We start from the raw sequence: 16,976 nt of genomic DNA on the forward strand, positions 1-16,976 counted from the left end.
AGACACCAAGGTTAAGATATGGAATGACAAAATACATTTTGCCCTCTAGAGCTTTTAAGGCTTATCCTCTCCTACTTAGCCAGCCACCACCTAGATACCACCTTACCACTGTGCATCCAGATAGTTACATTTCAGTATCACCCATTCCTAAAGTCTAGACCCACGACGGACGCCATTTTTTCAAATTTACTTAATATTCTGGAAACATGCTATGATGTTTCATACTTTATTGGCATGACACTGCTTCCTTTGGAATATTTTTCCTTATTCATCCTCTGAGACCCAGTCTAAGCATCTTTCCTCCATGAAGTCTTCTCTGGCTACCCTATGTAGAGTCATTCCTTCCTCTAAATTGTATATGCCTCTTACCATATTCCATGGCAATTACTTGTTTATGACTGTGTCTCCATGAGATTAAGCTCACTGACTGAAGGAACCCTGCCTTGTTTCATCTCTGTATTCCTTCTTCCCAGTTCCAGGCAAAGTATTTATTAAGTGTCTAATGCCTGGTTATCTGGATGAATGGCTAAAGGTAGCTCTACCTCTCCTTTGGAATAAAATATACAGACTTTGTGATTACTATGTTATTCACAGCGCTTTTTTGTTTACTTCCAGGTTTTAGCTATGTTCCTCATGTTGACATTGCCAAAAGTCTGATTTCTGGATAAGTAAGTTGTTACTGTACCATATAACTTTACAACATATTCTATTCTAACTGTGGCCAAAATGACTAAAACAGCACTTTCCCATTAAGAGTTGCGTACTTTTGGGACTTCCATGGTGGTCCAGTGGCTAAGACTCTGTGCTTCCAATGCAAGGGGGCCCGGGTTCGATCCCTGGTCAGGAAACTAGACCCCACATGCCACAACTAAGAGTTTGCATGTTGCAACTAAAGATCCCACGTGCCACAATGAAGATCTCGCATGCCACAACGAAGATCCTGCATGCCACAACAAAGATCCCACATGCCCCAACTAAGACCCGGTTTAGCCAAATAAATATTTTAAAAAAACGAGTTGTGTACTTTTGAGTAAATCAGGTTACCTGTGTCCCCTAAACAAGATGTTACTTTTTCCTAACTAAATGTCTTTATGATTCTCTACCTATCTCCTTCCACTCCCAATATTATATCTAAAACCTTTTTGCAACAGATGTTTAAAACATATGCATATGTACTTTGTTTAAATTGATATCACTATTTTCTTTCCATATTAAAACACACACCCATGCCATATTTATCTTTCCATTGTTATAACATATCAATTATGTTTTTTCACTGACTTAATTGCCACAGATTTTAAAGTACATCTAGATATTTTTCTGACTTTATATTAAGCAAATCTTAAGTAAACTACATTGCAATTGTATCTACGAGAAAGTTCTAGATTTCCAATCTAATGGTAGAGTGACTGTCCTTAAACTTTATCTTTCTACCTCACTTCCTTGTCCACAGTCCTTCTGTTTTCCATATACCCCTCGCAATGAGTAAGAGTTGAAATGGTGTTTTTCTGAGGTGAAAGTAATGTTTTCCTAAGCTTAAAATACTGATCTCAAAATCACAAATTAAATAATTGGTACTAAAAATACAATATACTTTTTATAATCCTTTCAAAGTTATAAAATCACATTACCTGATTAGACTGTGATAATCTTAGGACGGTAGGGAATTCATCTTTAAACTTATCTTTAATGACCATGATTGCTTTCTGGATCCCCTCGACTAAGACAAAAAGAAGTTAGGGGGTTAAAAAAAAAAGCTTAACTAAAAATCCCCTAAACATAATTTAAAAGATCATGGAACACTGGGTCCACCTTGGGGATTTAATTCCCAGTTTCCACACCCATATCCCCTTTACAGGAAGACTGTGCATACTTCCTCCAGAGAAGTTCTTCAACACCTGCCCACATATCCACCCAACAGGTTTGACTGGCATGTTGAGTTCTTGCTTGGGTTCCTAGTTCGAGGCAAGCTTACAGGCCTGGGCACTGCTTGTCCTACTCTACCATTAGTGAGGGATGATGGCAGCCTTCCACTCAGGAACACAGGCAAGGACAGAACCTGCAGCTCACTGCAGGGATTCTTTGTTACTTCACAATGGGCCTCTGAGAACTTGTTACAGAATCCTCTGAAATCACTCTGGCAGTGAGCAGGAAGAGTGTGTTTGGAGGCACAAGGGGAGGAGAAATGGGATTGGAAAGTGAAGCACACTAAGGAGTTCTGCAATATGAATTGAATTTTGCCCCAATTTCTGCAGTGATACTTCAATTACTGGATCACCTGAGAACAAAGCTCCCTTTGAAAAAAGCTGGCATACGCTTTAAAAGAAATGCTTCACACTTGATGCCATGAGGAAAAGAAACACCAGCAGTTAACTCAGAAAGACTTCTGAACAGGTTGTTTTTCCTTCACCCAAATGAGGATCACTAGGTCAGACCCAGGCAAAATCGTGAAGTCTTTGGTTTGCCTTCTTTAAAATCTCAACCTTTTTTTCTTCTTCATCTTTGTCTCTTCTAGCACTCTCCCACTTCAGAGGACCATTATTCTCCTCTTATCAAACATGGGAAGAACTGCATATTATGCAGACTTGATTGACTACCTGGTTATATTTTAGTGTGGATGAGCTGAGTTGGTTAACTCAAATCCCATTTTATTTATTTATTATTTTTAAAAAATAAATTTATTTATTTTATTTATTTTTGGCTGCATTGGGCCTTTGTTGCTGTGTGCGGCTTTCTCTAGTTGCAGCAAGCAGGGGCTATACTTGGGTGCAGTGCGCGGGCTTCTCATTGCGGTGGCTTCTACTGTTGGGGAGCACGGGCTCTAGCCACATGGGCTACAGTAGTTGTGGCACACAGGCTCAGCAGTTGTGGCTCGCAGGCTCTAGAGTGCAGGCTCAGTAGTTGTGGCGCATAGGCTTACTTGCTTTGGCTGTAGAGCACAGGCTCAGTAGTTGTGGCACATGGGCTTAGCTGCTCCGCGGCATGTGGGATCTTCCTGGGTCAGGGCTCGAACCCGTGTCCCCTGCATTGGTAGGCAGATTCTTAACCACTGCGCTACCAGGGAAGCCCTCAAATCCCATTTTAATTTGAAGCCTTTATATTTAACTGCAGCTAGATGGATTTCTTCGGCAAGCACAAAACTGGCTGCTGGAGGTCTATTTAGGGAACTGTCCAGGAAAGAGAAATGTTCATCAAAGGATTCCTCTAGATTGTGAAGCCTGCCAGATCCCCAGCTTTCACTTTGTCCTTAGTCCTTATCTGCCTGAGAATACTCTCCATCACAGCACAACCACCTCTCTGAACCTTAACAGATCCCGCTTTCCTCCATCATAAATCTAATGCTTAAGATAATTATACACCTAACATTTGGAAAGTGAAATCTATTGCCAGAAAGAATTATTAGACAATGATGAACACACAAACTGGGAGCCTATAAGAAAATGAAAACTTTATTCGTCCTATTAAGATAACTTGGCTACCAGAGTCTACCAGAGTAACACCTGTTAGGATCTGCTCTCTCTGGTCTTATTCTATGTTCTCCACTCCCATCAACTCCCTAATTCTTTTTTCCATCTGCCCACCCTCAATGTCCTAGCTCCCAGTTGTTTCACTCAGTTTTCTTTTCATCCATTCTCACCCTCCTAGGCATCCTACAAAACTAACAAATCTACAAGAAAAACATATCATGTTAATATTTCTCACACTTCAAGCTTAACTGACTCTTTGTTAATTATTCTAACAAAATTCTTTTTGTCTTTTCTTTCTTAATGACCCCCTCTCAGGATGGGGAATGGTAGAAAAAGGCAGGGGGTGATAAGTAAAAAAATTCCACCTTGGGCTTCCCTGGTGGCGCAGTGGTTGAGGGTCTGCTTGCCGATGCAGGGGACACGGGTTCGTGCCCTGGTCTGGGAAGATCCCACATGCCACGGAGCGGCTGGGCCCGTGAGCCATGGCCGCTGAGCCTGCGCGTCCGGAGCCTGTGCTCCACAACGGGAGAGGCCACAACAGTGAGAGGTCCGCGTACCGCAAAAAAAAAAAAAATTCCACCTTGCCACACTTAACATTTGTGACCATATCTGATAATGTTTTGGTTTTTATTTAATCATATCTTATACCTATATCCTTACACATCTTACATTATTACAGATGAAGTTAGATGAAATAATGTCAATGGCTATCTTTAATTGTTATTCTTTACAACTCATAACTGAGTGCTCCATACTTACAAAATAAATTCTAATAAGAATCTGAGGCAGTTTGTATGTAGGATGTTTGAAAATTGAATCATTTGAAATGTACTAAGGGAACTTATTCTTTAAAAGTAACTAACCCTAGATAAATTCTTCTGTAAGGTAAATAACCATCTTTTTCCCACGAAAAATAAATACCTGCTATGTATCTTGTAAATACAGATTTTCAAAGATGTTTCAAAATACATATAACATTTTGCTTCTCCTTAAAAATTATTTAATAACTATATTCTACAACTCCAGTTGGATACCATTAGTATGGTACCCAACCATATTAATGGATGAAAAGACCGATGGAAGTCCTCAAATAGTTACAGTAAAATGACAGGCCACACAGGGAACAGAATTAACAACATTGGCATTGCTACTGAACTTTGGGAACTGCTGAGGTTCATTAGATGGTAGGAAGCTGGGAAGCAGATTTGTTGTTGTCTGTTTCCTGTATCACAATATAAACTTCATGAGCTCAGGGTCTTTGGTTGGCTCAAGGCTATATTCCCAATATGTAGATAATGCTTTTACAATTTTACAAAAATATTTCCTGGAAGAATATAATCGTATTTGTTACCTATGTCTTAGGCAGGATGAAAATTTTTATCATTAACAAATTCATTGTGGAATCAATTAAATTATATGTAAATGCAAAACAAGACACATTACATATACATACACACACATAATGTTTATCAAACACTATGGGAAGAAAACTTTTTTCCCCACACACAAAGCACTACATTTTAATTTATTTTACCCATGACAGTGACATAACCTAAATAATTAACTGAATTAATTCAAGATGAGCTCAGTAAGAACTAGCAAGTAGATACACAAATAGAGAACATGTCTTTGATTTTTCTTTACACTTTTTTAGCTAGATAATACTGAGTAGGTTAATTGCAGCCTATTATTCTATATATTTGAGGATAGAAAATAAAAGTGTAGCAAGTTCATGGATTTAGTACTGATAAAAACATGAGTAAATGAAAATATATGACGCAGTAGAGATCAAAAGAATATACCTGTAATACATACTACTATATATAAAATATATAACTCATAAGGACCTACTGTATGGCACAGGGAACTCAATACTCGTTCGTTCATATGGCTGAGTAATATTCTATTGTAGGTATATAGCACGTCTTCCTAATCTAGTCATCTGTCGATGGGCATTTATGTTGTTTCCATGTCTTGGCTACTGTAAATAGTACTGCTATGAACATTGGGGTGCATGTATCTTTTCGAATTAGAAGTTTTTTGAGTGACTTTAGAACACAGTTCAGAACATTCCAAGGACAAAAAGAACTAGAAAAGCCATTTTAGATTTCATTCAGTCATTTCCTTGGAAGTATTGATATTGGTTTTGTTATTTGAAATTATTTTCCTCATAATGCAGTATAAACACATTTTGGGGTTAATAATGTTAGGCATCAAGAATTTCAGGATAAGAGAAAAAAACACCTAATTATAAAATCAAAGGACAGAGTAAAACACTGTAATGTTAAACAGAATTGACTATATCATCATAAACTCACGATTTTCAAAAATACATTTTTTCTAGCTGTACAGAATGAAATAACTAGAAACATTGCCAACTCAGTAGAAAAGAGCACCCCTAGCACCCAGATTCTGGGACTCTTTTTTTTAAAATTAATTAATTAATTAATTAATTAATTAATTTATGGCTGTGTTGGGTCTTTGTTGCTGCATGCAGGCTTTCTCTAGTTGCGGTGAGCAGGGGCTACTCTTCGTTGTGGTGTGCAGGCTTCTCATTGCGGTGGCTTCTCTTGTTGTGGAGCATGGGCTCTAGGCACATGGGCTTCATTAGTTGTAGGCTCTAGAGTGCAGGCTCAGTAGTTGTGGCACACGGGCTTAGCTGCTCCACGGCATATGGGATCTTCCCGGACCAGGGCTCGAACCCATGTCCCCTGCATTGGCATTTGGATTCTTAACTACTGCACCACCAGGGAAGTCCCTTTGGGCTTTAATATAATTCTCCCCTACCATGAGCCAGGACTCCTTGAAGAAATAGCTGACATCAGTCTGCAGCAGCAGAAGTACAAGATGAAGCAGGGAGATCTCAGGCCAGAAAGGAAGAAAGCTTTTTGAAGATTAATGGGGTCCTATTAGGAGGACACAGAAGGCAGCTGGAAGGAGCTACAAAGGCCTCCTTTACAATGGAAGACTCAGGCCATGTGAATGTTCACTGCTGCACTAATCGTAATATCAAGAAATTGTAAGCAACCCAAACATCCATTCTTCAACTACAGAATTAATAAATCAATTATAATATACCCATAATGGTTACTCTACAGCAGTAAACATGAACGAATTATAGCTACATGCAACATCGTGAATAAATCTCAGTAATATAATAATTTTGAATGAGAAAAAGCAAGATACAGAAAAAAAAGCAGAGCATGATTTCAGTTATATGAAGTTCAAAAACACTCAAAACTAAGCAATATATTAGGAGTACACATATATGTGGCAAAATAGAGAAAAAAACCAAGGGAACCATAAACATAAAATTCAGGATAGTGGTTACTACTTCTGAGAGAAGAATGAAGAGGTGGGGTTGGACAAGGCCACATAAGGATTTTGAAGGTAATGGTAGTGTAATTTTTCTAAAACTTAATCATGTGTATGGGTATCGAAGGACTATAATCTTTATCCCTTACAACGATATATAAATATATCTTCTCAATATTTAATAAAAACAATGAAAAGAAATAACCTGATGAACAAATTGCTGTAAAAACTTTGGTTAAAAAATTGTCATTAAAAGCTATTCCAGTAATAACGGTAAAGGGACTTTTTTCATTCATTCGATATTTACTGAGCACCTACTATGTGTCATCACTGTTCAGCACTGGGAATAGGGTAGTGAATAAAATAGACAAAAACCCTTGCTCTACTGGAACTTACATCCAGTGGAACAGAATCAAACTATTTGCTATTTTCTATGGACCTAGAAAAGCCATTTCTTTCATTAGTAACTTGCTCAGATTTTGAGGTGAATGTTTCACAACTATATTCTACATAATATGAAAAAACTAACTATATATTGATATAAAACATTCTTCTGATTGACAAAATCTTATTTTAGCCTTAGAAAAGTTTATGTTACAAATCTATGTTTTAGATGAAAATCTTTCTTTTCTTACATCTGCCTCATCAAATCTGTAGTGATAACCAGAAATAAGAGTTTTTGAGCAGCTACATATCTTCTGATAGACATCTCCACTTTGGAAACAGGCAATCTATAATTGAAGCCTTTCAAGAAAAGCAATATTAAACACATTTAAGTATCCATAGTCCACATATTTTTATGGCCTTTGGTTAGAGTCTCAGACTTATCTACTTTATGCTGTAACCTCTGCCAGGCATGACTAAAAATATGGATTTTGTATTTCGGTCCTTTCCCTTACAGACATAGAATGTATAGCTTAATTGCCTAGATACTTAAGCAGCTCTCCCTGGTCAAACCAATAATATTCAAACATAATGAAAAAGAAAACCGGTGAATTCCAAATAATTCTATATAATTATAAAAAAGAAAATTGTTATGTTCACTCAAAGGAGCAAAAAATGAAAACACTGAAGGATGCAGTCCACTCTTTCTTTGACCCAACACTTTGACAGCAAGTTGATGACACGTCTTTAAAGCTGAGCCCAGACAAGATATAATTTACCACGTGCACATTTATGTAAACTTACCATGAGACTACATTTATGTTCAGCCAGTACCAACCAATCCTCTTAAGTATTTCTAAGGTATTTGTACAAAAATATTCTTACAAGTTAAAAGTGTGACAAATTATACAATTATAATAACAATGCCCTTTATTTTAAAATGAAGTCCTCTTGACCAATGATTTACATTGCCTCTGCCTAATTTGTAGTTAGTATTCAATTTTCACACAAACAAGTCGATAAAGCCCAAAACTAAACATGTCTAATATGCGTTATCTAGGCAATTAGAAGATTGGGAAATCAAGCTTTGTTTTTCTTTTAACGGATGTAGTAAAGCCAGATTATTTTTTCAGATTCTATTTATGTTAAGAAAACAGGATGGTTTTGTGGACCGTACATGAGTATTACTATCTCTCTACAAATGACGAACCAGGCTCTGAGGAATTTAGAAAGTATCCCCAAACCAGGAAGTGGCAGAGCAAGGACTCTTGTCTAGATTCCCTTTCAAAATTTTGAATTCTCCTTACCAGCATATGGCCTCTCTTAGATGGAGTGAGTGACTTTCAAGAGCAGAAAGAAAAATGAGAGAATAACAACAGGTGAAATACTCTAAAATGGTCTAAGAAATTTAGAAAAAGGTTCAGATGATCAGAAATTCTATTATGGAAGACTTTCACCTTCTCAATCAAAATCTGAGTGTCCACTGTATACCAGGGGCCTGGACACAAAAATGAACAGAAAAAGTCCTTGATCGAAATAAAGGACCAGGCAATATAAAACAAACACTTACAAAGAAAATTACAATAAAATATTATAAAAGCAGTAACACAAAGTGCTCTATGCAAGCAAGAGAAAGGGCGCCAACTTTGGGTGGCCAAAGTCTGAAAAGATTTTATTTGAGAAACACGTCAGACACTGTGCAAGAAACTGGGGACAGTGATAAATAAAACAGATGGTATTGTCACTCTCATGGAGCTTGCATTACAGTAGGAGAAGAGACAGCAAATAAATGAGGTCACTCCATGTAGTAATAAATGCCATAATGGAAATTAAACTGAGCAACATATAGAGACAACTGGGCCACCACTTTAGTTGGAATGTCAAGGAAGAACATTTGAGACAACGAGAAACACCTGAGAAGTCAGGGGTGTATGCTGCTACCAATCGTTATCACTTAACCTCTGGGGCAAAATCATTAAGTTTTTAAAAAATCAGCACTGGGACTTCCCTGGTGGCGCAGTGGTTAAGAATCTGCCTGCCCATGTGGGTTTGGTAGAAGGACGTGCTCTCACTCCCTCTTGCAAGAACAACAGAATCACAACTAACTGCTGAACAATCATCAACAGGAAGACACTGGAACTCACCAAAAAAGATACCTCATGTCCAAAGACAAAGGAGAAGCCACAGTGAGATGGCAGGAGGGGCACAATCACAATAAAATCAAATCCCATAACTGCCGGGCGGGTGACTCACAAACTGGAGAACACTTACACCACAGAAGCCCACCTACTGGAGTGAAGGTTCTGAGCTCCACGTCAGGCTTCCAAACCTGGGTATCCAGCAACAGGAGGAGGAATTCCTAGAGAATCAGACCTTGAAGGCTAGCAGGATTTGATTGCAGGACTTTGACGGGACTGGCGGAAACAGAGACTCCACTCTTGGAGGGCACACACAAAGTAGTCTGCGCATCGGAACCCAGGGGAAGGAGCAGTGACCCCATAGGAAACTGAACCAGAATTACCTGCTAGTGTAGGAAGGTCTACTGAGGAGGTGGAGGATGGCTCTGTCTCACCCTGACGACAAGGACACTGGCAGCAGAAGTTCTGGGAAGTACCCCTTGGTGTGAGCCCTCCCAGAGCATGCCATTAGCCCCATCAAAGAGCGCGGGTATGCTCCAGTGTTGGGTTGCCTCAGGCCAAACAACCAACAGGGAGGGAACCCAGCCACACCCATCAGCAGTCAAGTGCATTAAAGTTTTACTGAGCCCTGGCCACCAGAGCAACAGCCAGCTCTACCCACCACCAGTCCCTCCCATCAGAAAACCTGCACAAGCCTCTTAGATAGCCTCATCCACCAGAGGGCAGACAGCAGAAGCAAGAACTACAATCCTGCAGCCTGTGGAACAAAAACCACATTCACAGAAAGATAGACAAGATGAAAAGGCACAGGGCTATATACCAGATGAAGAAATAAGATAAAACCCCAGAAAAACAACTAAATGAAGTGGAGATAGGCAACCTTCTAGAAAAAGAATTCAGAATAATGATAGTGAAGATGATCCAGGACCTCAGAAAACGAATGGAGGCAAAGATCGAGAAGATGCAAGAAATGTTTAACAAAGACCTAGAGGAATTAAAGAACAAACAAACAGAGATGAATACAATAACTGAAATGAAAACTACACTAGAAGGAATCAATAGCAGAATAACTGAGGCAGAAGAACGGAAAAGTGACCTGGAAGACAGAATGGTGGAATTCACTGCTGTGGAACAGAATAAAGAAAAAAGAATGAAAAGCAATGAATACAGCCTAAGAGACCTCTGGGACAACATCAAACGCAACAACATTTACATTATAGGGGTCCCAGAAGGAGGGAGAAGAGAGAGAGAAAGGACCCAAGAAAATATTTGAGGAGATTATAGTCGAAAACTTCCCTAATATGGGAAAGGAAATAGCCACCCAAGTCCAGGAAGCGCAGAGAGTCCCATATAGGATAAACCCAAGGAGAAACATGCCGAGACACATAGTAATCAAGCTGGCAAAAATTAAAGACAAAGAAAAATTATTGAAAGCAGCAAGGGAAAAATGACAAATAACATACAAGGGAACTCTCATAAGGTTAACAGATGATTTCTCAGCAGAAACGCTACAAGCCAAACGGAGTGCCATGATATACTTAAACTGATGAAAGGGAAGAACGTACAACCAAGATTTCTCCACCCGGCAAGGATCTCATTCAGATTCCATGGAGAAATCAAAAGCTTTATAGACAAGCAAAAGCTAAGAGAATTCAGCACCACCAAACCAGCTCTACAACAAATGCTAAAGGAACTTCTCTAAGTGGGAAATACAAGAGAACAAAAGGACATACAAAAACAAACCCAAAACAATTAAGAAAATGGTAAAAGGAACATACATATCGATAATTACCTTGAACGTGAATGGATTAAATGCTCCAACCAAAAGACACAGACTGGCTGAATGGATACAAAAACAAGACTTGTATATATGCAGTTTACAAGTGACCCACTTCAGACCTAGGGACACATACAGACTGAAAGTGAAGGGGTGGAAAAAGATATTCCATGCAAATGGAAATCAAAAGAAAGCTGGAGTAGCCATACTCATATCAGATAAAATAGACTTTCAGATAAAGAATGCTACAAGAGACAAGGAAGGACACTACATAATGATCAAGGGATCAATCCGAGAAGAAGATATAACAATTATAAAAATATATGCACCATAAATAGGAGCACCTCAATACATAAGGCAACTGCTAACAGCTAAAAAACAGGAAATCGACAGTAACACAATAATAGTGGGGGACGTTAACACCTCACTTACACCAATGGACGGATCATCCAAACAGAAAATTAATAATGAAACACAAGCTTTAAATGCCACAATAGACCATATAGATTCAATTGATATTTATAGAACATTCCACCCCAAAACAGCAGATTACACTTTCTTCTCAAGTGCACACGGAACATTCTCCAGGATAGATCGCATCTTGGGTCACAAATCAAGCCTCAGTAAATTTAAAAAATTGAAATCATATCAAGCATATTTTCTGACCACACTATGAGATTAGAAATCAATTACAGGGAAAAAAACGTAAAAAACACAAACACATGGAGGCTAAACACTACGTTACTAAATAACCAAGGGATCACTGAAGAAATCAAAGAGGAAATCAAAAAATACCTAGAAACAAATGACAATGGAGACACGACGACCCAAAACCTATGGGATGCATCAAAAGAAGTTCTAAGAGGGAAGTTTATAGCAAAACAATCCTACCTTAAGAAACAGGAAACATCTCGAATAAACAATCTAAACTTGCACCTAAAGCAATTAGAGAAAGAAGAACAAAAAAACCCCAAAGTTAGCAGAAGGAAAGAAATCATAAAGATCAGATCAGAAATAAATGAAAAAGAAATGAAGGAAACGATAGCAAAGATCAATAAAACTAAAAGCTGGTTCTTTGAGAAGATAAACAAAACTGATAAACCATTAGCCAGACTCATCAAGAAAAAAAGGAAGAAGACTCAAATCAATAGAATTAGAAATGAAAAAGGAGAAGTAACAACTGACACTGCAGAAATACAAAAGATCACGAGAGATTACTACAAGCAACTCTATGCCAATAAAATGGACAACCTGGAAGAAATGGACAAATTCTTAGAAATGCACAACGTGCCAAGACTGAATCAGGAAGAAATAGAAAATATGAACAGACCAATCACAAGCACTGAAATTGAAACTGTGATTAAAAATCTTCCAACAAACAAAAGCCCAGGACCAGATGGCTTCACAGGCGAATTCTATCAAACATTTAGAGAAGATCTAACACCTATCCTTCTCAAACTGTTCCAAAATATAGCAGAGGGAGGAACACTCCCAAACTCATTCTATGAGGCCACCATCACCCTGATACCAAAACCAGACAAGGATGTCACAAAGAAAGAAAACTACAGGCCAATATCACTGATGAACATAGATGCAAAAATCCTCAACAAAACACTAGCAAACACAATCCAACAGCACATAAAGAGGATCATACACCATGATCAAGTGGGATTTATCCCAGGAATGCAAGGATTCTTCAATATACGCAAATCAATCAATGTGATATACCATATTAACAAATTGAAGGAGAAAAACCATATGGTCATCTCAATAGATGTAGCAAAAGCTTTTGACAAAATTCAACACCAATTTATAGTAAAAACCCTGCAGAAAGTAGGCATAGAGGGAACTTTCCTCAACATAATAAAAGCCATATATGACAAACCCACAGCCAACATCATCCTCAATGGTGAAAAACTGAAAGCATTTCCACTAAGATCAGGAACAAGACAAGGTTGCCCACTCTCACCACTATTATTCAACATAGTTTTGGAAGTTTTAGCTACAGCAATCAGAGAAGAAAAGGAAATAAAAGGAATCCAAATCGGAAAAGAAGAAGTAAAACTGTCAGTGTTTGCAGATGACATGATACTATGCACAGAGAATCCTAAAGATGCCAACAGAAAACTACTAGAGCTAATCAATGAATTTGGTAAAGCAGCAGGATACAAAATTAATGCACAGAAATCTCTAGCATTCCTATACACTAATGATGAAAAATCTGAAAGTGAAATCAAGAAAACACTCCCATTTACCATTGCAACAAAAAGAATAAAATACCTAGGAATAAACCTACCTAAGGAGACAAAAGACCTGTATGCAGAAAATTACAAGACACTGATGAAAGAAATTGAAGATGATACAAATAGATGGAGAGATATACCATGTTCTTGGATTGGAAGAATCAACATTGTGAAAATGACTCTACTACCCAAAGCAATCTACAGATGCAATGCAATCCCTATGAAACTACCACTGGCATTTTTCACAGAACTAGAACAAAAAATTTCACAGTTTGTATGGAAACACAAAAGACCCCGAATAGCTAAAGCAATATTGAGAACAAAAAACAGAGCTGGAGGAATCAGGCTCCCTGACTTCGGACTATACTACAAAGCTACAGTAATCAAGACAGTACGGTACTGGCACAAAAACAGAAAGATAGATCAATGGAACAGGATAGAAAGCCCAGAGATAAACCCACGCACATATGGTCACCTTATCTTTGATAAAGGAGGCAGGAATGTACAGTGGAGAAAGGACAGCCTCTTCAATAAGTGGTGCTGGGAAAACTGGACAGGTACATGTAAAAGTATGAGATTAGAACACTCCCTAACACCATACTCAAAAATAAGCTCAAAATGGATTAAAGACCTAAATGTAAGGCCAGAAACTATCAAACTCTTAGAGGAAAACATAGGCAGAACACTGTATGACATAAATCACAGCAAGATCCTTTTTGACCCACCTCCTAGAGAAATGGAAATAAAAACAAAAATAAACAAATGGGACCTAATGAAACTTCAAAGCTTTTGCACAGCAAAGGAAACCATAAACAAGACCAAAAGACAACCCTCAGAATGGGAGAAAATATTTGCAAATGAAGCAACTGACAAAGGATTAATCTCCAAAATTTACAAGCAGCTCATGCAGCTCAATAACCAAAAAACAAACAACCCAATCCAGAAATGGGCAGAAGACCTAAATAGACATTTCTCCAAAGAAGATATACAGACTGCCAACAAACACATGAAAGAATGCTCAACATCTTTAATCATTAGAGAAATGCAAATCAAAACTACAACGAGATATCATCACACACCAGTCAGAATGGCCATCATCAAAAAATCTAGAAACAATAAATGCTGGAGAGGGTGTGGAGAAAAGGGAACACTCTTGCACTGCTAGTGGGAATGTGAATTGGTACAGCCACTATGGAGAACAGTATGGAGTTTCCTTAAAAAACTATAAATAGAACTACCATATGACCCAGCAATCCCACTACTGGGCATGTACCCTGAGAAAACCATAATTCAAAAAGAGTCATGTACCAAAATGTTCATTGCAGCTCTATTTACAATAGCCAGGAGATGGAAACAACCTAAGTGTCCATCGCTGGATGAATGGATAAGGAAGATCTGGCACATATATACAATGGAATATTCCTCAGCCATAAAAAGAAACGAAATTGAGTTATTTGTAGTGAGGTGGATGGACCTAGAGTCTGTCATACAGAGTGAAGTAAGTCAGAAAGAGAAAGACAAATACCGTATGCTAACACATATACATGGAATCTAAGAAAAAAAATGTCATGAAGAACCTAGGGGTAAGACAGGAATAAAGACACAGACCTACTAGAGAATGGACTTGAGGATATGGGGAGGGGGAAGGGTAAGCTGTGACAAAGTGAGAGAGTTGCATGGACATATATACACTACCAAACGTAAAATAGATAGCTAGTGGGAAGCAACCACATTGCACAGGCAGATCAACTCGGTGCTTTGTGACCACCTAGAGGGGTGCGATAGGGAGGGTGGGAGGGAGGGAGACGCAAGAGAGAAGAGATATGGGAACATATGTATATGTATAACTGATTCACTTTTTTATAAAGCAGAAACTAACACACCATTGTAAAGCAATTATACTGCAATAAACATGTAAAAAAAAAAAAAAAAGACCCATGCACCCCAATGTTCATTGCAGCACTATTTACAATAGCCAGGTCATGGAAGCAACCTAAATGCCCATCTACAGACGAATGGATAAAGAAGGTGTGGTACATATATACAATGGAATACTACTCAGACATAAAAAGGAACGAAATTGGGTCATTTGTTGAGACGTTGATGGATCTAGAGACTGTGATACAGAATGAAGTAAGTTAGAAAGGGAAAAACATCGTATATTAACATATATATGTGGAACCTAGAAAAATGGTACAGATGAACCGGTTTGCAGAGCAGAAACTGAGACACAGATGTAGAGATTAAACATATGTACACCAAGGGGGGAAAACTGTGGGGCGGTGGGGGGTGGGGATGGTGGTGTGATGAATTGGGCAATTGGGATTGACATGTATACACTGATGTGTATAAAATTGATGACTAATAAGAACCTGCTGTATAAAAAAATTTAAAAAAATTTAAAAAATAACATTTCTGAAACTGATCGGGGGGCCAGTAAAGAGTACATACGGCTGCTAGTCAAGAAAGTATTCATACAAGAGAAAAAAAAAGAACTACAAACAATAAATGCTGGAGAGGGTGTGGAGAAAAGGGAACCCTCTTGCACTGCTGGTGGGAATGTGAATTGGTACAGCCACTATGGAGAACAGTATGGAGGTTCCTTATAAAACTAAAAATAGAACTACCATATGACCCAGCAATCCCACTACTGGGCATATACCCTGAGAAAACCAAAATTCAAAAAGAGTCATGTACCACAATGTTCGCTGCAGCACTATTTACAATAGCCAGGACATGGAAGCAACCTAAGTGTCCATCAACAGATGAATGGATAAGGAAGATCTGGCACATATATACAATGGAATATTACTCAGCCGTAAAAAGAAACGAAATTGAGTTATTTGTAGTGAGGTGGATGGACCTAGAGTCTGTCATACAGAGTGAAGTAAGTCAGAAAGAGAAAGACAAATACCGTATGCTAACACATATACATGGAATCTAAGAAAAAAAATGTCATGAAGAACCTAGGGGTGGGACAAGAATAAAGATGCAGACGTAGGGAATGGACTTGAGCACACAGGGAGGGGGAAGGGTAAACTGGGACGAAGTGGGAGAGTGGCATGGACATATATATACTACCAAATGTAAAATAGATAGGTAGTGGGAAGCAGCCACATAGCACAGGGAGATCAGCTCGGTGCTTTGTGTCCACCTAGAGGGGTGGGACAGGGAGGGTAGGAGGGAGACTCAAGAGGGAGGAGATATGGGGATATATGTATATTTATAGCTGATTCACTTTGTTATACAGCAGCAACTAACACACCATTGTAAAGCAATTATACTCCAATAAAGATGTTAATAAGTAAATAAAGCAAATGAGAGAATGCAAAAAAGAATCCACCTGGCAATGCAGGGGACACGGGTTTGCGCTGATTCGGGAAGATCCCACATGCTGCTGAGCAACTAAGCCCGTGTGCCACAACTACTTAGCCTGCACTCTAGAGCCCGCAAGCCACAACTACTGAGCCCGCGTGCCTAGAGCCCATGCTCTGCAACAAGAGAAGCCACAGCAATAACAAGCCCGTTCACTGCAACGAAGAGTTGCCCCCGCTGGCACAACTAGAGACAGCCCGTGTGCAGCAACGAAGACCCAACGCTGCCTAAAAAAAAAATAAAATTTAAAAATAAATTAATAAAATAAAATAAAAAC

The 16,976-nt window shown here is 38.6% G+C and overlaps 1 protein-coding gene across 1 annotated transcript in view; it reads right to left on the reverse strand.

Moving 5' to 3' along the window:
* Positions 1-2,531, reverse strand: part of SPATA9 (spermatogenesis associated 9) — a 33,940-nt gene extending 31,409 nt beyond the window's left edge. The window contains exons 1-2 of the mRNA XM_022592598.3: positions 1,874-2,531; positions 1,632-1,720 (exon numbers count right to left, since the gene is read on the reverse strand). Of these exons, the coding sequence (XP_022448306.2) occupies positions 1,632-1,720; positions 1,874-1,934 (150 nt within the window). The 5' untranslated portion in view covers positions 1,935-2,531. The remainder of the gene's footprint in view (positions 1-1,631; positions 1,721-1,873) is intronic.
* Between the last annotated feature and the right edge of the window lie 14,445 nt (positions 2,532-16,976).

Source organism: Delphinapterus leucas, chromosome 3 (genome assembly GCF_059928025.1).
Source record: "Delphinapterus leucas isolate spDelLeu-1000000601 "Yukka" chromosome 3, BTC_Dleu_Yukka2, whole genome shotgun sequence".
NCBI classification, from domain to species: Eukaryota; Metazoa; Chordata; class Mammalia; order Artiodactyla; family Monodontidae; genus Delphinapterus; species Delphinapterus leucas.